Raw genomic sequence first — 20,979 nt, 5'->3', positions numbered from 1 at the left:
GAAGTATGAGGAAATACTCTCTAATTCAAGACAAATAGTCATCGCTTCTAGAACATTAACTTCACAGCATGTTTGAGTGAACTCTAACTCAGCAAGATAGACACGAACCTAAGTAATATTGAAGCACCCAACTGAGACCATCCATCTTAGAGACAAGATTCGATGTGATATATCATTGTTCAACTTTCAAAAGAACATTGTAGGAGGTTGTCACTCGACCAGAGTATGAAAGTAAGGAGGTGAGGTCTCTGCATTGTCTTTACCATCATGATTGCCTCCCCCGTCCATGTCGATGCTCATAAATAACGTTGTGTCTACCAGCTGCAACTGAAACATCATTTTATTCCTGGCCTCCTAAATTAGCCAAACAATATCTTTACTTTATCCAATTTCTAAGAAGAAAAAAAAAACCCCGTTCAGAGAGCTAGAACCAACAATCTTGATAACTTCGAGAGGACATGAGGCAAAATCTCTTTGGTTACTAGATAATATCAAGAAGATGTATTGTTGTTTTCATATGATTCCCGGAGAATACACACATGAGATTAGTCTAGATGCCTTTCTTGGAAAGATTAATCTTAGTCGAAAAGTTATCATGCATAATTTTTCATTAGCCTATCTTAGTCTTATGCAGTGCCTTAGCCTTCCAGAAGAAGCACCACAGCCTCCTAGAGGCATTCCATGTAGAAGAGCTAGCAACATTCATATTAGCTAGGTTTATTCCCAAAAATATAAGTGCTTTTAACCTTAAAAGCTCCCTTTTTATCGAAGTCCCACGTGATAGTAATTTATATAAAAAAATGAAAAATACAATGACTTCTATAAAAATATCAAACTTTCTAAATATCCTATATATAGTTTTCACAAAATTGATGTTAACCTAAAACATAACTAAACTTTTTAATGTCCCTCCCCTCCAATAGAATGTCAAAAATTTAAAATCTTTCTATCTAATATGTCATTAAAACAAACAAAAACAAAATTAACAAACAATTATTAAAGTTCATACAAAGCCATTATATTCAATGTGTGTGTGTATATATATTATATACACATAGATGGGGTCCATTTTGATGGGTGGATGGGATGTATTCCCTCTACCGCACACGCTAAGTAAAGTATTTCCCTCTCTTCTCCTCTGTACATACTCAACAAATTTTATGCATTCAAATTTCAATCATTATAGGGAAAAAAAAACTCTCTTTTTTTCTCTGTTGTTAGAACACAAACTTTCGATTCTTTTTCAATCATACCCATATGCTCAAACTAATTCTACTCGTTGCTTCGGCCACCATTTTCATCCTTCTCCTAATTTCGATCTTCCTTTTTCGCCTTAAGCTCTCTAAAAATCACGACATCGAGAACCCTTCCTCCAAGAAGAACAAGAAAACAGAGCACAGGCCACCGCCGCCGCCGCCGCCGGAGCTGACGACGTTTGAGGGCGGCGAATATTTGACGATCGACGAGATTCTAGAAGCTCCTGGGGAAGTGATTGGAAAATCCCACTATGGAACTCTGTATAAGGCTACGTTACAGAGCACTCAAACGACCCGACTACTCAGATTCCTCCGGCCGGCCGCTAGCGGAGGGGACGACCAGGACGACGTGGTTCGGCTTCTGGGTTCGATTCGGCACCGGAATTTGGTCCCCTTGCTGGGATTCTACGCCGGCGGGAGGGGCGAGAAGCTTCTGGTTCATCCGTTCTACGAACAGGGGAATTTGGCAGAGTTCATTAGAGGTAATTTTGAATACATAATCAATATTCTTTTGAAAATTTTCTGTTTGTTTCTCGAGAATGTGAAAAGGAAAAATTGAGTGAATTTTTCATACCTAATATTCTCAAATCAATATCATATAATAAAATAAATTCTTCTATGCATCTAGATGACACTAGTTTAGGGGGGAAAAATTAGGAACAATGTAGGATCACAAAATCATTTAATGTAACGTTTAATTGCGTCAAATTATAAATAAAAGCAGCAGATACATAGTAAGTAATAATTAAGCTGCAATTAAATGCTACTGTTTTCCTTACATACTAAAATTAAAATAAAATAATATATTACTTATCTTGTTATCAGACAATTGTCTAATAAATAATTATCATGTAATAATCTTTTAAAAGAATAATTTTTAAATTTTTTTCGTGTAACAAAAAGGGAAATATGAGATTATGCACCTAATCATTGTTAATAAAAATTTAGCGTTTGTTCGAGATTTTGAATTCTCCCATCTTTTAAAAAACAAATATATTTTTAAAAGAAAAATTAATATTTAATAGGTAATATGTAATATTAGAAATTTATTTGTGTCCTAAAAAAGAATCTATTGAAATGTCGGCAACCGAATATATTGTCATCATATGGTGGTTGCTGTAAATGGGGAAAATTCGTCCACCCGATGCTTCTTTATTTGTCTTCTCTCTACCATTTTTCCAATTATTTCTTCCAAAAATATATATTTATTTTTTCCATATATAATTTTTGGATTTTTTCCCCCTTAAAAATGAATTTCTTTAGAATATTATATTTTCATACTTATAAAAATTTATAGTATGCTAATATTTTTAAAATATATGAATATATGCCTTAGGTAAGAGTTAGGGAGTCGAAAACTTTAATCGTATATATTTTAATTAGTTGAGTAATATTTAATTGAATACATTTTTTTATTATGTTGTTAATGATTTTCGTAGTTAAAAATTAGAATATCATTTTGGTCGGGATATTAAGTCAGGTACTTTCAATAAATTTTAAACATAGTTTATCTTGTAATTTCATTTTTTATTTTTTTTTTAAAAAAAAATGTACACTATCATTTTCTTTATAAATTTTGAAAATATATTTACCTGATATATTTTATTGTATGAAAGTAATTATTATTTAACCAATTTTGGGGGGAAAATAGGTTTGAATAACTAAATTTGAAATGTATTAAAAATATATAGACTAAAATAGAATGAAATTTAATAAGGTTTTGAAGATAAAAGGCAATAAATCATAGACAAATTTTGTAATTTTTTTAGTATAATAAAGATAGAAAGATTATAACACACACCTCTTGATCGTCAACACATTTGTTATTAATAATGTCATAATTGTTTTGATTTTCTTACTTCATTAGATAATAATAATAATAGCTTGATAGGTTTACTTACTAAGGATTAAAATTAAAAAAAAAAAAAGATTAATTATTTTTTCTTTCACGAATAAGATATTGTACAAATTACCTAAAGTTTCTACATTTTTAACTAACAAATTCACTAAAAAGGAGTTTTTTTTTTTTTTTTTTTTTTTTTTTGCATTTTCTCTCTCTCTCTCTTTCTTTCTTTTTTGATATAGAATAGAAAAGGTTGATTATTTTATTTGTCAAGGATGTGGACCAAGGAATAAAGTTTCATTTTCCAAAAAAGATTTTTTTTTCTGTTTTTTTGGGTACATTTCATACATATATCTTAACATTCATAGTTTCTCCCCATTATGTAATTGAATAATGTTAGATTAAAAATAAGATAAGAAAAATTCTGTCCACCTCACATATGCATTGACATTATTATTATTATTGGTAAAAGGATACATTGATATTTCTCTTTCAATTATGTAAGGTCATATCTTGATGTCATTTTTACATTTGTATTAAAAGAGTTGTGGTTTTATTTTTTTTTTTTATTTTAGTTCTTTTAATTTAAAATTTCCAAATTCCAATCCTCATATTTTGAATAATTGCTTATTTGTCGACGGTTTTTTTTTTTTAAAAAAAAAGTTTATTTAGCACATATTTATTTGATAAGAAGTCCATCATTTAAAAGTCTTTGTTATTTTACAACCCAAAAGAAAGTATATATATATATATATAAAAGAAAATAGAACGTTGGTTTTAAAAAAACCAAAATAAAAAATTGGTTTGGAAGAGTTTACTTGTACCTTTTCATCTCCCTCTTTAAAAATAAGGAAGAAAATATCTTTTTTATCCTAGGTTTTATATCTAGTTTAAATTCTTTTAAAATACCTTTTCAAAGGAATTGAAATAATAATAGTTAATCAAATTTCAATCTTTTTTTCATCACTATTAAAAGTGATTTACACTTCATAATCATTTTAAATGAATTAATCGACCTTAACACTAATGACTGAAATTTTATATTTAATAAAAATTGAGGTTAAAAATTATAGGTTCCGTTTAGAATTGTTGTAGTTTTTAAAATAATTGTTGGTAGTTGTGCTTTTAGAAAAATGAAGTAAAATAGTGTTTGGTAAATTTTAATTTAAATTAGAAAAAAATGGGTATGGTATTTGATAAATTAATACGAAAATTATGTAATTTAATTATATGAGTCAAATTAGAGTTATTATTTCAATTATTTTTGTCTAGATAATTTATTTTAAAATGTCTATGATTTAAATTCCAACTAATTTTATTTAATCTAAATAATTTGACAAAAAATTAGGAAAAAATATTTTTTTAGGAAAATGATTAAAAAATTGAATTAATTAACATTTAAAAATATATATAACAAAATGCATTCATATAAAATGATATTATTATAATATATTTAGTTAAATGGTTAAGAAGTTAGCAAATTTGTAGAGATGCTAAAAGTAGTATCTAGAAGCTATGTTCTTGAAATTTAAGGAACAAAATAAAAATAAAACTTAAACTCATAGATAAATTTATAACATTTTAAAATTTAGAAACTAAATTAAAATCAAACTCAAATTTAATATTAGAAAGGTAACATTTTCAAATCTTGTAATCAAATAAAAACTAAGCTCAAATCTTAGAAAAAAAAATATTTTTCAAGAAAAAAAAAACTTCTTTTTCACTTTATGATTTTGTTTTTCTTTTTCCCTACTTTCAAGAAATATTTTAAAAGCATTTTTTTTTTGTTAAAATTTGGTAAGAATTTTAATATTTCTTTATAAATTATATTATATGAGATTTGTTTGGTGACCTTTACATTCAAATTTGTCTCTGTTTGAATATTCCAAAAAAGCCCAATTTAGGAAAATTGACCTTCGCAACTTTGTTGGAAGGATTGAAAAAAAAAAAAATCATCAGTCTTTTTGTTTATCTTTTTGTGTAATTGTATCTTCTTAGCAGATTACTTTTTGTTTCAAATTCCAGTTTATCTTTTTTCTTTTTTCCATTTTTTAATTTTTATTTTGTATGGATAGGAGAATTTATGTTTAAAATACCGATATCAAAGTCTTTATTTTACCAAAATTTCGATAAAAATATCGATTTCGATGGATATATTTTAACAAATTATAAAATTAATAAATAAATATTTTATTATTTTAAAATAAGTAAAGAGATCTACTATTTATATTATATTCATATTAATGATTTTTGTATAGAAATAACGATATAATGTAGAGAATGAAACGTGGGTTTTATTGTTAAAAAAAAAAAAAAAAAAAAAAGAGTTGAAATTGGTTTGATTTTAACCTAATTATTTGAATCGTTTGAATTGAACAGTAAGTGAAACAGAATCAAAAAATTGGGAGGCCATTTACAAAATCGCCATCGGAATCGCGAAAGCCCTAGATCATCTTCACAACGGATTACAAAGACCAATCCCTCACGGAAATCTCAAGTCCAAGAACATTCTTCTCGATCGAAATCTCGATCCGCACATCTCCGATTTCGGCCTCCATCTCCTCCTCAACGCCGCCGCAACTCGAGAAATGCTTCAAGTCTCCGCCGCCGCTGGCTACAAGGCGCCCGAACTTATCAAGATGACCGACGCTGATGAACGCACTGACGTCTACAGCTACGGCAAGATCTTACTCGAGTTGCTCTCTGCCAAAGAGCCGACGATCCGAAATCCGGTTGCTACCGGCGTTTCTGAAGAGCGGATTCTCAGATGCCTTGTTCAGATCGGCGAGGCTTGTTGTCGTTCTTCGCCTAATCTTCGGCTGGATTTCAGGGAAGTGATTGCTAAGATTGAAGAAATTGGAAGGATTGAGATGGATTAATAGGATTGATCTTTTTGGGATGATTTTGGAGCAAATGATCATTCTTTTTAATTAATATGGCTAATTTTTCATTTTTTTCTTGATATTCTACAGAATGAATATGGCTGATTTTTCATTTTTTTTCCCTTTTCTGAGGTTAATTTTTGTTTGTTTGATTTTTTTTTTCTCTTTTTGATCGGTGTATATATAAAACAGGGACATGAGATATCATTATAGAGTTCTGATTTGATTTTACTAATCAATTAATTTAATTTATTCAAACCATTTTCAGTGTAGTGCCAACTGAAATTATTTTTAGTTTTAGGTCCTTTTGTAACGAATATGCATTTTTGTTCTTGTTTTTGTTTATATATCATTTTGATCCAAATAGTTTTGGTTCATTTTTATTTAATTAAAAATACTTTTGTTTCCATTTTAGGAAAGAAACAATTTAGTTTTTAAATTTCGCTTTCTAAAATTTTTTATAAATAATAATTTAGTCATTGAATTTGATAATTTATGATGATTTAGGTAATGAAATGAGTAACTCATCTATTTTATTAAAAATAAGTCCTTCAATCTTTTCAACGTGGGATCATCAACAATTGGAAATCAACTTTATTTAATACTAAAGCCATAGGTGATAAAAATTTATACTTAAATTTGATGAAAATTTTTATGATAAAGACTAAATTGTTAGAAATTTAAATTTAATTGTTAGAAATTTAAAAGTTACATATATTTACTAACCTTTTTATTTAAATGTAAAAAATGGTTATTTGAAATTACGGACCAAGTAATATTTAAATATAAGATTTAGGGTTAGCTCATCTGTGATAATTTGTGGGTAAAACTCTAAAATTTGAATCAATGGAGATTTCTTTTAGATAACTATTTGGTTTTTAGAAAAACTATGCTTGTTTTTTTTTTAATCATAATTTTCATTTTTTTTAAGGATAAATATCAATTTATATCCTTAAATTTTTTTGTTGTATCAATTTACACCCTAAATTAATAATTGTATCAATTTAAACCTTGAATTTTAGGAGTTGTATCAATTTAAATCCTGAACTTTCATAAATATATCAATTTAAACCATAAACTTTCATAAATCTATCGATTTAAACCTTAGACTTTCATAATTATATCCAAATAAAATTCATAATTTAAATTGGTATACTTAACAAAGTTTGAGTTTAAATTGATACAATTATTAGTTTGAGGTTTAAATTGATACAACTCACATAGTTCAAGGTTTAAATTAACACGATTATTAGTTTAGAGTTCTTTGATATTGACCCTTTTTTAAAAGAAACATTTCAATTATTAGTCAATTTCTAAAAGAAAAACAAACAAGTACAGGAAATTATTTATTTAGGCTCTAGTAATCATTTCGTTTTTTGTTTTTGATTTTTGAAAATTTAATCTTATTTCCTCTCCATTTCATTCTTAATAACAATGGTCTAATTTTTAATCAAATTCAAAAAATAAAAAGAAATTTTTAAAAGTTTTATTTATCATCTTAATTTTATGAAAATAAATGATTAACAAATAGGTCTAAATCATTGATTTACTTACTCACACAAAGAGTAGCAATATATCCATGTCAATCCATAATTTAATATTGTATTCAATATCAACCAAATTATAATTCAAGCCAGCATTAGGCATGCTATTCCTTTTAAATTGAAACTATTTATTCACTCACCCCCACCCCAACCCACCTAATTTTTTAATATTAAATAAGAATGTTAGGATCTCACATCAATTGAATATCCAAATTTTTTAAAAAATCAAATCATTAAAATTCTTCCCTAACTTTAAAAATTTATAGTTATATGACCTTTTCAAAAAAGAAAAAAAAAGAAAAAAGAAAAAATATATGAATTGAGATTTGATTAGTTGCAAGAACATAAGTGGTTGATTGGATGGTAGTTGGGTCAAACTATGAGTTATCACCATCCAATTTTGTTGGTTTTGGTTTGGGCAACCATTATCAATGCTTTTCATCCCACCATTACCTAACAACCATTCATTAATTAATTGAAAACTCTCTATTACACATTTTTTTTAAGTGTATTTAGAGTCAATTATTTGGAATCAATTTTCAAGTCTTTAATTGAAAAAATAAATCATTTTATAAGTGGAGTATTTTACCACCACTCAAAATAACTTTTCAAAAGATCTAGCCACATATTTAGATACATGGAGATCCGACATCATCCAATCAGATCCATGGAAATCCAGTGCCCTATCCAGTCAGATCCGTGGATATCTGGCAACCTAATCTCGATTCGACACCCCCTTTAATATGTATACTCAAATCTATTTGTTAAAGTATTGTTATTTATGATAGAATTTAGATTTATAATTGTGAATGTGTGATTTCGACATATATGCTCTACAACGGTGGTTTATTTTGAAAATAGTGTATTCATATATGATATATACTGTGATATATCGTATATATTTTCAATTAATGTGAGATTTCTACAAACTTATTAACATTTACTATATGAAATAAAAAGTGGGTTATCTAAAATAGTATTCATATATTGTAGTGTCATATGTATAATAATATATGATATATTTATTGGGATTCTTGACTACTTAAATAAAATTTATGATATATATTGTGATTTATGTTGAACATGTGTAGTCAATCTTACCAATATATTTGCAAACATCTAAGACAATGTTCCAAAGTATATTGACATGTATATCATAACATTGGGGGAATATATTACCAGCACGAGTGATACCTAATTAGAAGTAGACTAGAATACCTGAGATATATATATCAAATAAACAATGAAATATATTACATGAATACATTATAAACCAACAAGCTGGTGTGAAATGGAAAATAAAATCATATTAAATGCATTTTCTCTCTCTAATTGAAAAATAGAAAAAGAAAATTACAATAAATGTATTTTCTCTCTTCAATTGAAAATGGAAAGAAGTTATATTAAATTCATTTTCTCTCTCCATAATGAATGCATTTTCTCCATCTTGAAAGAATTCAATTTTTAAGACATTTATGAAATATAGGATCTTTCTTTAGACATTCTATGTAGGCACTCCACCAGTTTTTTTCTCAAGTCAATTGGAAGAGACTTACTTTTTTAGTACATAAATCATGGAACAGAAGATTGAACTTCTAAAAGATTGGAGTGCACGTTAATTACTGCTAAATTAAACTAGACTCACTCTAACAACCATATATTCCAATTTTAGATCCTCTTTTCCATTTTGTTTCTTATTTAGAGTTAGGTATCGACCTCCAATCTAGTTTGAATTATAGTAACTAACAATTTGTAACTGTATACGTTTGGGATGCCAATTTTCCCCTTATTAGAAATTCCACTACAATTCCTTATCATTAATTTTTATTTTTATTTTTAACCATCACTTCCATAATATTAAATTTACAGTAACTTTTCGCAATTTTACAAATAGAAGATTAAATTGATGGTATAGCTACAAAGGTCTGTGTTTGAAATTTTTAGATGGTATAACAAAATTCGAAGAGAAATTATATGATAAGTTGAAAAACAAATAATAGATAATAGATTTGGATGTCACGTTTTATGGGTATGTGTCGTCCAATATCTTAATAATAGCTGAAAATTCAAATTCTATGTTTTGCCACCTTGTGCCATCTATATAAAATTCAATGTCACTAAAAATTAAAAAAATAAATAAATAAATAAAGAAAAGATATTGGGGCAAATCTTTTAATATAAGTTTCGATATTAAGTTATATTATAATATTTTTCGTAAATAGAATGGGGCCAAATTCTTTATTTTTTATATTTTATAAAGTAATGGAATACTATTACGCTAACTTTGACTTTAAGAAAATTGAATAAAATTTTATTTTTGAGGAACACCTCAAAATAAAATATATCAGACATTAATCAAGCACATGAGTGGCAAACTTTATGTTAGATTCTAAAATTTCAAAGGCTTAAGTTTGATTTTGCTAATTTGAACAATGGGTAAAGATATTGATTCTAGTGAAAACTCATCTGAAAGCATGTTTTAACAAGTTTAGTAAAATTGGTATTCACAAATGCGAAAAGAGACCCCACATTTAATAGCAAAGGTTAGATATGAAAAGTGGGGTTTGGACTTGGTCTAACTATTAACATCTTATAGCAACTACTAATACCAACATAATTAGGGGAAAAAAATAAAATGGAAGGAACTAAGTACTTTTTTCTACATAATGGGGATCAAATTGATAAATACTAAAATTTTATAATCTAAAACATAAGTTCAGCAATTTTTTAAAAGCTTAGGTGCATTTCAAATATAGGTCATCTTTGTGCATCTTATGAAATTTATTAAGAATTTCAACACCATTTTCTGATCCTCCTTTTATGTGGGTTCAATTGGATGAATTTGTCAAGTCAAGGTCAACGTACGTAGCAGCAAAGATGGTGCATCGCCTATTTCTCATTCTCGCTTGGGAGCCAAAACCCGTAAAAATCAGATTAAATTATACTTGAAAAGAATATACTCCTAAACAATTTGTATCAAACTCCAAGCCCACCATTAAGTGTGCCTACTTGCACACAATTCATTAACCAACTCAAATTTCGACAACCACATCATAGTCATAAATCAAAAAAAGAAAAACATTGAAGTTTCAATCTATCAATAATAACGGCTTCAAAGAATAGCACACGGTCTTCAAAGGTAATGCTAGACACTCTAGTTACAAAAGAAATGTACAAGATGCATCTAAAGTGATGCCAAAAAAAAATTATATGCAACCTATGGATTCTGATAGCAAATTTCAACTCCGTAGTCCCATTGGAACCTTGATTGCTACCTGATGAAAAATTTTAAAAAGAGTGAGCTAGAAAAGAGTCCAAAGAGTGGTGAGTTTATATGAAATAATTTTAAGAAAATTATTTTCATTCTAAATAGAAATTCAAGACATTGTAAGACAATGTGATAAATATGACCTAGAGAAATTCTAGTAGTTCTTGAAAACATAAACATAAGCTAGTAAAAACCATCACCAAATCTCCATCATACTGACGTAGAGTAATCTCAATAAGCACAAGGCACGACAGAGCAATCTTAGTCATTCTATGCAACGAGTAATCTCCAAACACAACAAAGCAAATCTCTTAATCTCTAAGTACGTGGCAGAGTAATTTTTGTCATCCTATACACCAAGTATTCTCAAGGTGCATAGTAGAGCAAGACTGTCATACGTTACATGTATGTAGAGCGGCTTCTAAAGGGCAAAACACCCTAACACACGGGCCAAATCCTATGTGTGTGCCGAAGTAGATCCCAAAGACCTCTCTATTATACATACACTATGAAAACACATTCACTATAGGGTGATCATCATGGGAGCATACATAATCTAGTGGTTTGAACCACTTTTCGCTTCAAACTCATATATCAACGACTCTGAAAATCCTGCTTTCCCATCATTCTTAAAAAATCCATTCTAAGGCCATGCCTTCTCTTTTTGAACAACATTTCTCAAATCTTAAAACCTTTAACGAGAAACACGTTTTCTCTAAAAACCTTTCACGATCTTTGATTGTTTACCAGAAACATGTTTTCTGTAAAACATTTCATGATCTTCAGATGTTCTCAATGAATATTCAACATTTTCTAACTACTAAAAAATAATCAAATAATATCTCAAACATTTCTAAAACAATAATTTCTACTAAAGTCATAAACTTCCTAGAAATTCATAACAATTTCATAAACTCTCATAACTTCTCAGACATAATTGACATAATTATTGGTTTCTTGAAAAAGTCATGACACTAGTTGAATAGTTGAATAACACAAGTTGAATAATAAAACAACTAGTTGAATAATAAAACATTCAGTAAAATAAACCACTCACAGTACTATTGGCGTTCATGCTTTGAATCATAAGCTACTCAATTTCCCGTCCAGCCTGAAATTCCAAGAATCATATCAAAATTCATTCACCAATAAAGTACTAAAAAATCCATAAAATCAACTAAACTTCAATTGGACCAACTTTTCAACTCTAATTAAACATAATCCTGAACCTTCAATTTACAATCCTCTCCCATCTATTTTTTTACCAAAGTACATTTTGTCTTTTATCACCAATTCAATAATATTCTCTTCCCTCAAACATCATAATGAAATAAAAATTTCCCTCCAACTTTTCCTCTCTCTGATCCCCACATGAATGGCCTTCATTCTTCCTTCTTCATTAAAGCACTTGTACTAGACATCGTCATTTTCTTTATTATTTTTTTTTCTTTCCGTCCGTTAAGGTTTCCTCTCTCTTTCTTCTTCTTCTTCTTCTTCTTCTTCCACTTTCCACTGCTTCTTACTTCCCTCCATAACCGAGGCTTGCAAGTTTCTTTTTGCTTCTTCTTCTTCTTCTTCTTCTTCTTCTTCTTCTTTCCTTTCTCTTCATCTTCAAATTGCTCCACATTCAAGGTAAGATGATGCAGGGCCTCATTGATCTTGGGATTTCTTGTATTATTTAGACTGTTTCTTGTATTTCCTTAAGGATAAGTTCTTGTTTTGATTAAATAGTTCTTTATCCAATCTAATTACCCTTTTACTTGAGTTTTAACAACCCCATCTTTAATGACTGTTAGCTAACGAGGCCCTCAGATTTCCCTAAGATTTCCATTGCTTTCTCAAAAACTCTTACCTTAGTTATTCCTTACATAATTTTGACCAAAACCAAAAATTAAACACAATCAATTTCCAACAAAACTTAAACCCATAGAACTTTGAGCAACAAGAAATAAAAAACCTATACTAAAATCTCAAACTTTTATATTCTATCCTCTATTTTTCTTTCCAAATTTTAAAGAGAAAAAGCTTAACAGACTTGATATATTACCTATCGACCTCTCCAGCACCTTTTTGGAAGTAACCGATGCTTTTCTAGCACCTTCCGGTGTAACCACAACATTGCAAACGACCACCCGACCACCTTTTCTCTCTTCCTTCTTTCTCTCTCCATTTCCCTTTCTTTCTCCTTCTATTTCTCTCTTCTTTCATTCTATTAATTTCCCCTTTTTTCTCTTCTCCCTCTTCTCTGGCTTTTCCCAAAGTCTTCGTTCTTTTTCTTTTTATTATTCTTTTTCTTTCTTCTTTTCTTTTTTTTTTTCCTCCCACTTCCAAATCTTTCTTTTATTGCTTTTTTAATCATCACTTCCTCCCCCTTCCCACTTATTGTTATTTTTAAATCATAAATAATACTTCACCAATTAAAAGTTTTCCAATTTCATTTATTCCTATTTATCTCCAATCTTTCTTCTCTAAAATATTTCAAAATTGAATCGCCAATTTACAATCTCCATTCATTTATTTCTTTCTTCAGTTCCAACTTTCTTTTTCAACAAAATTTCACAATGGTAACTAATACCGCACACCTATTTCCAAATACTAAAAGGTCAGTGCGGATCTTACAAATGTTCTATGTGCCATCAATAAAATGCTTCTCTTACTAAGCCTTTGGGTGATCTGTATGGAAAAATTAGAAGAGAATATCCATATAAGTTCATTGCAATGTCTCAAAGTCTGCTATAGAATTCCAAGACTGCGTAGAACTGAAAAACAGCATATCCCAAGAAAACTTACCATTTTCTTTGGGGTTATAGCTGCCAAGTTTCTGGGAGAGCGTGTAAACATTTTCCTTCTTTTCATTACTACTATCTGGTGCATTTACTCTAATTTCAGGGCCATAACAATTCTGAGGATTATGTCCCTGCAAGAAGTTTCCAAATCTAGAACGGTAAGAAAAACAGATGCAAAATAATATTCCTGGTGGAAAGTTAAAAATAAGAGAAAGAAATGCATGTGTGGAGCTCAGATTGTTTACAGAGAATCCTTTTGTTTCTCAATTAAATTATTTTTTAAAAAATGACAAAGAACTAAACAGAAAGAAATACATAGCACATAGTTTTCTTTCCTCTTTTCAAAATTGCCAATAAGAGCATATTAGTTAATACTTCGTTGAACCGTATGTCTTAAATGTTCGATATAAGTACTCTCACTCCCAGAACTTGAAATACATATAAAACAGTGCATATAGAGTTAGGTTTCACCCCCATTATGTTTTCAATAACTAGGATAGCGTTTAAAATATCTGACTCAATAATACATCTCCTCCTGCCTCGCAAATATACTTCTTCCAAATACTGCCTTAAGAACATCATAAGAAACCATAGTGGCTGCCAATCCAATTCGACTCCGAGAATCTCAGTTAAAAGATGACATCAATGATAGGAATTGTGACTAAGAAGAGATTAAGCTCCAACGTTAAGATATACAATTATGTAATTAATTAAATATCACCATGAGACTCTTACACATAGATAACAGTCATAAGACTACTTGATCACAACAAACACTGAGCAGTTTGTATTGAGATGATAATATGACAAGTAGGGACTAGAACAAAATTTATTGTTTCATTCACAACTGTGAAGTGAAACAATACATACCAAGGTTCTTCATACTATGGTAAAGAAATAAAATGTCAATCCACATTTCAATATTCCCACAAATTAAAGTATTCAAACATTGAAGGAGGGAACAAATTTTACTATAAAAATGTTAACAAGAACATTACCAATATGAACATGAATACTAATTAACATTACCAATAATAAGAATTTACAACTTCTTCAACAAACATGAATTACTTATTAACTTTTCTTTTTCTTTATATTCGTGAGTATCTAGGCTAGTTTGTGCAGACCTCGACTAACATCACGGGACAACCCACCTGACCCTACAACATTTGGATATCAAGGAAACTCGTAAGATATTAAATCCTAGGTAGGTGTCACCATCGATTGAACCCACTTACTTATTAACCCAAAGCAATCAAATAATCATTAGGAGTTTCGTTATTTTTATTATTTTCCATATGCCTACATGATAATCTATCAACTTCAATGCCTTCATCTACATTTTCATCTCGACATTTAAATCTTTGGTATAAACAAGGTAGTTGACATAGAAACGTCAAGCAGCAATTATTTCAAAGCCCCATTTAAAGAGATCAACATTTCTTAAGAATGCACATCCAAAGTGATAAAGGGGAAGAAAACACATTAACTATACGCAGAAAATAGAAACGGAATGGTCCACATGGTGCAGATTACATCAATATAAAGACATTGAATCAACAATCATTTCACGATGAAAAAACAAAAAACTAGCTAGAAATTGCACGTGTACAATCAAGACAGTATCAAAATAACTAATCTTACTTTCTTCAATGGTTTGAGAGATTCCTTTCCACGGATTTGTTGTTCATTGAAATGAAATCGCTCCTCTGAACCCCAGACTTTGGATTTCTTACTTGCGGAAGCAATCCTATCGGGAAGGTCATCCATTTCAGAAAACTGTTTTCTCTTCTTCCTTCCATAGCTCCTCAACTTACCCTTCTTGTCCTTGACCTTCCATACATTCTTCCTTCTGAAAATCAGTTTGTCAGACTTCCACACGTCGTCGCTAGTATCTATGACCGTGACCTCGCTTTTGGAGTATCCTTTTAGTTCCTTCTCGCACTTCTCATCTCCCACCTCTTCCTCTACAACCTTAAGGCACACATTTTGTACTATATCCGATCCAGCGTCGATGCAACCTTTTGAGCTATTATCAGAGTTTGATGAGAGGATGTTATCTTCTTTCTGCAGACAACACAGATTCTTCACATCCACATAGTCCACATTAGTAACAGAAGGAAGGGAGCAAATCTTGGGGTTGGATTGTTTCCTAGGGTACTTCTTGCCGGAACATTTGGAATTACGGGAGGCACCCGTCATGTTGAAGAGGTCAGAGAGGATGTCGGTAATGATTCCGTATGAAGATGGGTTTCCATTTTCAGTGGGAGTGTTGGAGGAGGAGTTGTCCTGGCGCTGAGAATTGGGATCAGAGTCAGAGTGGGGGTCATCCCGAGTGGAATGGGGGTTGGAATCCGGAAGCAAAGACGGATTATCGAGGTTTTGGTCAGTAAGGAAGTGATCAAGTTCGAGATTGTCAGCGATTGGAAAACCCTTGTTGGAACGAAGGCGGTCCAGCCAATTGGGACCAGCCTTGCCAGCCCGTACCGAACAAAGCATCGGAATTACAACTCAAAAAATAAGAAGGGAAAGCGAGGCAAGAAAATCAAACTCTTGACCACGATCCCGACGCAAGATAAATACAGAAAAAGAATGGTTCGTACAGAGATTGCAATTCCATTGTCGGAAGGAGCCACGGCGGCGTCGGAGCAGGGGAGGTCACTGGTAGACACGATTAGCATAGGGCCTGGTATGCAATGAAGACGTATGAATTAAACAATAAAAACTGAGAAGCCAGTTGAAAAACGATGGAAAAAGAAGCGCGAGACTGATAAATGAAGATCTTGGAGGAGAAGCAACATCCAGGAGATTAATTGGAGCCAAGTACGATGATCGTCATCGCTCTGATTCTGATATGCTACATATTGGGCAACGAGGGATTAGGGATTTTCATGCTCCCTTGGCATCAGACCGACATCAAATGCATTTGGAATGGGATAACTGTCCAAAATGACCGATCTCTTCTTTAAAATAGGGTTATTTTTTATTATTATTATTTTATTTATTTATTTATTTATTTTATCATTTTCACATGTGAAATATCACTTTTATCTTAAAAAAAAAATGCTCGACAAACTCCCCACCTTAGTCCTCATAGTTTCTCTCACCGTCTTTGGTCACAACTTTTCTAGAAGGGTAGGGATAAGATCATTGTGTATATGGGTAACTATTGCTGGGGAGGAGAACAAATCAGAATCAATAAGCACTCTAACTATTCTTAATTTAAGCTTTAAACATGTTATTCAAATAAAATTCATAAACGGTTTGAATCAAACATAACCTTTGAAGATTTAATCCACGAATTCAGAAGAATCATTTCAAGATTGAGCTTGAAACTTCAACAATACCATTACCAAGATCTTCTCTACGAGGCTCAAGAAGGAATGTGTGGTGGAAACACTCAAACTAAGCTAAATAGATGGTGAATTTTAGGCGGGTTGAGAAGAGTTTTCAACTCTTCAGCATAACAGTTAGAAATCTCAGCTTCTCTTGTCAAATCCATGCATGAAGATGCATTTTATAGACCGATTTCATGCAAACACATAGGATTGTATGGAGGGCAACTCGAGGAGTTCATTTAGTGGAATTTGGTGTACCATTATATCAATCAATTTCTAAAAATTGATTTTGATTTTTAATTTTAAATAAAACAAATTTATTTAAATTTAGTTTTATAAATTAATTCAAAAATTAATTTATATAAAACTTATTTTATTTTATTTTAATTAAATCTTTTAATTCAAATAATATTGATTTAATATCTTAGTATTAAATCAATAAAACACTAATTCCACTAACATGATTCAATTTCATATTTAAATCATAATTTAAATATTAATTGATTCTCCAATTTCGTTTAATTTCATCTAAATTAAACGTTTTATAATTGTATCAAATACAATAAATTGAAAACCCTAAAATTGAATTTGAACATTTAAAATTCATAACCTAATTCCTTAATTCATCCAATTAATACTCAATTTATTATTCCAATTTATGAGCCAATAGAGGGACCTAATTGACCTACAAATCATGAGCCCCAACGATTTGTAATTAATTAGTTAAACATTTTAAACCGAATTAATTACTATTCGTTAACTATCAAGGCACACCACTATAGCTCGATAGTTGCACTCTCCTCACTATAGATATATTTCTGTCCATTTCGACATAATCAATAAGTCCTTCACAGATCGTTCGTATTTATAGTTGGGTCAAAATTACCGTTTTACCCCTGTAAATACATCTTGTACCGATTTGTAATATCATTTATAAATCATATCCTTCTCTACCAAGAGAGGGCGGGGCCCTATTGTTCAAGACTAGGCATCAACGCTTAAGAGAACCTATCTGCTAACTCTAAGTTGGGTAGGTGTGAACTTCATCTTGCATAGCTATGTTGTAACATACCGCGCCTTTTTATTTATTAATAATGTAATTTTTCCCTTTTTAGTAATTGTCCTTAGTGGAAGGGCATGTTTGGAATTTTTGAATTTAAAGTATAAGTACGAGGATTTAAATGTTGGCGTGGAAATTATTCAAATTCTTTTCAATTGTCGAACTCAATTTGAAAATTTATGGCAAGAATTTATTTTCTTAGAAAAGGAAAGAAATTTAAATGGTATAAGGTGGAATAAGGGAATGATTTAATTATAATTGTATTATTTTCCTCCTATTATTATTATTATTATTATTTTTTAAAAAAAGAACCCTCTCCCTCACGCCTCACTCTCACACAAAACCCCCTCCCCCTTCGTTTTTCTTCTTCTTCACCGCAAGCGTCGGTCAGACGCCCCGTTAGTCGCTCCACTCCAGCCGCTGGTCAAACGCCCCGTTAGTCGCTCCACTCTAGCCGCCGGTCAGACGCGCCAGTCTCCCGAATCCTGCCGGTCAGACGCACCGGCAGTCGCCCAGCTCCAGCCGTGCCTCTCTACGTCTTCACGCCGACTACCGGCCCCTGTTCACCGTCCGCCACTGCCGTGGTCTTGCTCTCGCCGGATTCTCAAGATTTGTGTAAGATTGGGTCCCTTTAGGTGAGTTTCCATGGTTTTTCTTGAAGATATTTGTTACTCATTAAGTTTTGGCTTCAAGTTGTTAATATTCATCACACGTCGGTGTCATTCATCATTTTTCTAGCAGATTCGAGTTCAGTATTAGGTGGTTCTGCATTGTGTTGATTTGGATGGTTTCAAGTGATTTGGATTTCAAACCACATCTTGGGTTAACAATATTTTGGTTTAACTTTGGTAAGTTTGGAGGTTTCAAAACCATTTTATTTTGGTTGTTGTTGTAAAATTTGGACTTGGAACCTTAATAATGGTTTATGTTTAGGCTGATTTTGTTTGCAAAGTTTGGGAGCGAGTTCGGCTTAAACTCCAGCTTTGGGACTTTGATCCAAGATTATTCCATTCTAAGGAGAAGATAAGATAATCTTGTTGGTTATTTTGGGCTTAAGTCTGAGGTAAGTAATCTTACCACTGGAACTGCCCATGGGCCACGCTTTATTTGTATGCTAGCGTGATGAGTGTACATTATGGTAAATGTTAGCATCTTGTTTGATAGTATGACCTGAATCAAGTATGTTCTGGCACGAGTTCTATTTTGTTTAAAGATACACCTAGACACGTGATCGTTAGTATGTGAGGGTATGTATTTTCATATGTTGATATCTGATCTGCTGATGTTGAGGCATACTTGTATGTTGTGGAATTTTGATGATTAAGGTATACATGAATATTGTAGAATATATTGCTGAGGATTATGTGTATGTGATAGAGCCATGGTATCAAGGATTACATGTATGTCATAGAATCGTACGGTGTTGAATTTTTTAACGTTGATACTGTGTGAATATCCCCATAATTAGTTAGATGCTCACCAGTTTTGTGTTTCCTTCGGGATTCACCAGTTTTGTGTTTCCTTCGGGATTCACCAGTTTGTGTTTTCTTCGGGATTCACCAGTTTTTTGTTTCCTTTGGGATTCACCAGTTTTATGTTTCCTTCGAGATTCACTTGTGTTTCATTTGGGATTCACCAGTTTGTATTTCCTTCGGGATTCACCAGTTTGTATTTCCTTCGAGATTCATCAGTTTTGTGTTTCCTTCCGGATTCACCAGTTTTGTGGGCATACTTAATTACAGTAGGATAGGACTCAGTTCTTGCCTGTTTCATGTGTTTATGTGCCATAGGTGAGTATCTAGAGGACATAGATTCCTAACCTGACCCCAGTGGTGGGGTTACTTACTGAGTATTTCATACTCATCCTTTCTTATATTGATGTTTCAGGAAAAGGTAAAGATGCATTGGCGATGGCGCAGCGGAATTCGTGATCGTGTCACTAGGACTAGACTTTTTCGCTTCCGCATCTTAAAATTTGAGTCCTTATTTTCCCCTTAATATTTAGTTTTACTGTTTGAAATTTATTTCTAAGGATTTATTTCTTTTATATACTTTTGTTAGTCTTTAAGAATTTGAGTACCCTATTTTTGTTTTAATAATTGCATTTAATAAATGCCTTTTGAACTTCTCTTGTTTAAATAGCATTTATTTCAAATAAACTGGGCGTCGTTTTAAATTATGTGCATGCATTTATTTTAGTAATGGCCTTACCTAAGTCCTACGGGGTCAGGTCGTTACATATGTTTCCAGCTATCTACCCGATCTTATCCCAAAGTGGAGGGCTTATTGAGCAGTGCTCTTTGACTACTCCCACCTATGCAGATCAAAGGATAATCCCGAAATAAACAGGAGTTCATAGTTTGCTCAGGATTAAGATCGTGTTATCCTAGGTCATTTTAGTTTGAAATAGTCAATTTTAACAGTAAACGGTTGTTATAAAGAAAAGTGACTATTTCAAGGTCTAGTCTTATGCAAACTCATTGCATAGAATGCCTCCATTCATATGTCTCTACATGAATAATTTGTGGATCACATCATTTGTATCATTATACGAAATGGGCCGCATCCAATAGTGTTACCAAGATGAAATACTCAACTTCATCCATATACTTATAGACCATTTAGGCTATATACTATAACATGATCCTGTTTATGTCACCACATAAAGTTAAAGTATTCATACTATAGCCATTGATTTTTTTTTATTGGATTTTCATTATAAAATGCAATATCAATTACTATATTGAAAAAGTATTCAATAATATTTTATTGATAAATAGAATGTTTAACACAAAATTTACGAACTACGAGTTCTAGGATATTCCCAATATGTTGGATATAGGGTTTGTAATCTCTTAGTATAAAGTCAACGATCATGTACTAGATACTCAACGATCGCTCACCAGTTGCTTAGCGATCTACTAGACTATTGATCGCTTCTTGTTTGGGCGATCGCGTACCCTATACTAGATGATCACTTACATTTTACTCAGTAATCATGC

General features: G+C 31.2%; 2 protein-coding genes and 1 long non-coding RNA gene across 5 annotated transcripts; 2 read left to right on the top strand and 1 right to left on the bottom strand.

Moving 5' to 3' along the window:
• The first annotated feature begins 1,067 nt into the window (after window positions 1-1,067).
• LOC120069434 (putative kinase-like protein TMKL1) lies at window positions 1,068-6,242 on the top strand. Its single transcript, XM_039021184.2, has 2 exons — window positions 1,068-1,738; window positions 5,479-6,242. The coding sequence occupies exons 1-2, from the start codon at window positions 1,258-1,260 to the stop codon at window positions 5,976-5,978; spliced, it is 981 nt and encodes a 326-aa protein (XP_038877112.1). The 5' UTR covers window positions 1,068-1,257; the 3' UTR covers window positions 5,979-6,242.
• Window positions 6,243-10,516: 4,274 nt separating this feature from the next.
• Window positions 10,517-16,538, bottom strand: LOC120069436 (fantom protein). 3 transcript variants are annotated; one of them, XR_005479531.2, is made up of 5 exons: window positions 15,224-16,534; window positions 13,584-13,710; window positions 12,841-13,466; window positions 11,851-11,904; window positions 10,517-10,800 (listed from the first exon to the last, which is right to left on the bottom strand). XR_005479531.2 is itself a non-coding variant. In XM_039021188.2 (4 exons), the coding sequence occupies exons 1-3, from the start codon at window positions 16,076-16,078 to the stop codon at window positions 11,888-11,890; spliced, it is 999 nt and encodes a 332-aa protein (XP_038877116.1). In that variant the 5' UTR covers window positions 16,079-16,538; the 3' UTR covers window positions 10,517-10,800; window positions 11,851-11,887. The 3 variants fall into 3 exon arrangements, 1 of the variants encoding a protein (XP_038877116.1); XR_005479530.2 differs by having other exon boundaries at window positions 13,413-13,466; XM_039021188.2 differs by lacking the exon at window positions 12,841-13,466 and having other exon boundaries at window positions 15,224-16,538.
• A 1,721-nt stretch (window positions 16,539-18,259) lies between these two features.
• Window positions 18,260-20,116, top strand: LOC120069441 (uncharacterized). Its single transcript, XR_005479532.2, has 4 exons — window positions 18,260-18,612; window positions 18,719-18,825; window positions 18,911-19,040; window positions 19,865-20,116. It is a non-coding gene; the product is annotated as an uncharacterized LOC120069441 (long non-coding RNA).
• The last annotated feature ends 863 nt before the right edge of the window (window positions 20,117-20,979 follow it).

The sequence above is a fragment of the Benincasa hispida genome, chromosome 12 (genome assembly GCF_027475165.1).
Source record: "Benincasa hispida cultivar pf3 chromosome 12, pf3_genome.v1.1, whole genome shotgun sequence".
In the NCBI taxonomy this organism is placed as follows: domain Eukaryota; kingdom Viridiplantae; phylum Streptophyta; class Magnoliopsida; order Cucurbitales; family Cucurbitaceae; genus Benincasa; species Benincasa hispida.
This window is presented reverse-complemented; position numbering and strand designations above follow the sequence as displayed.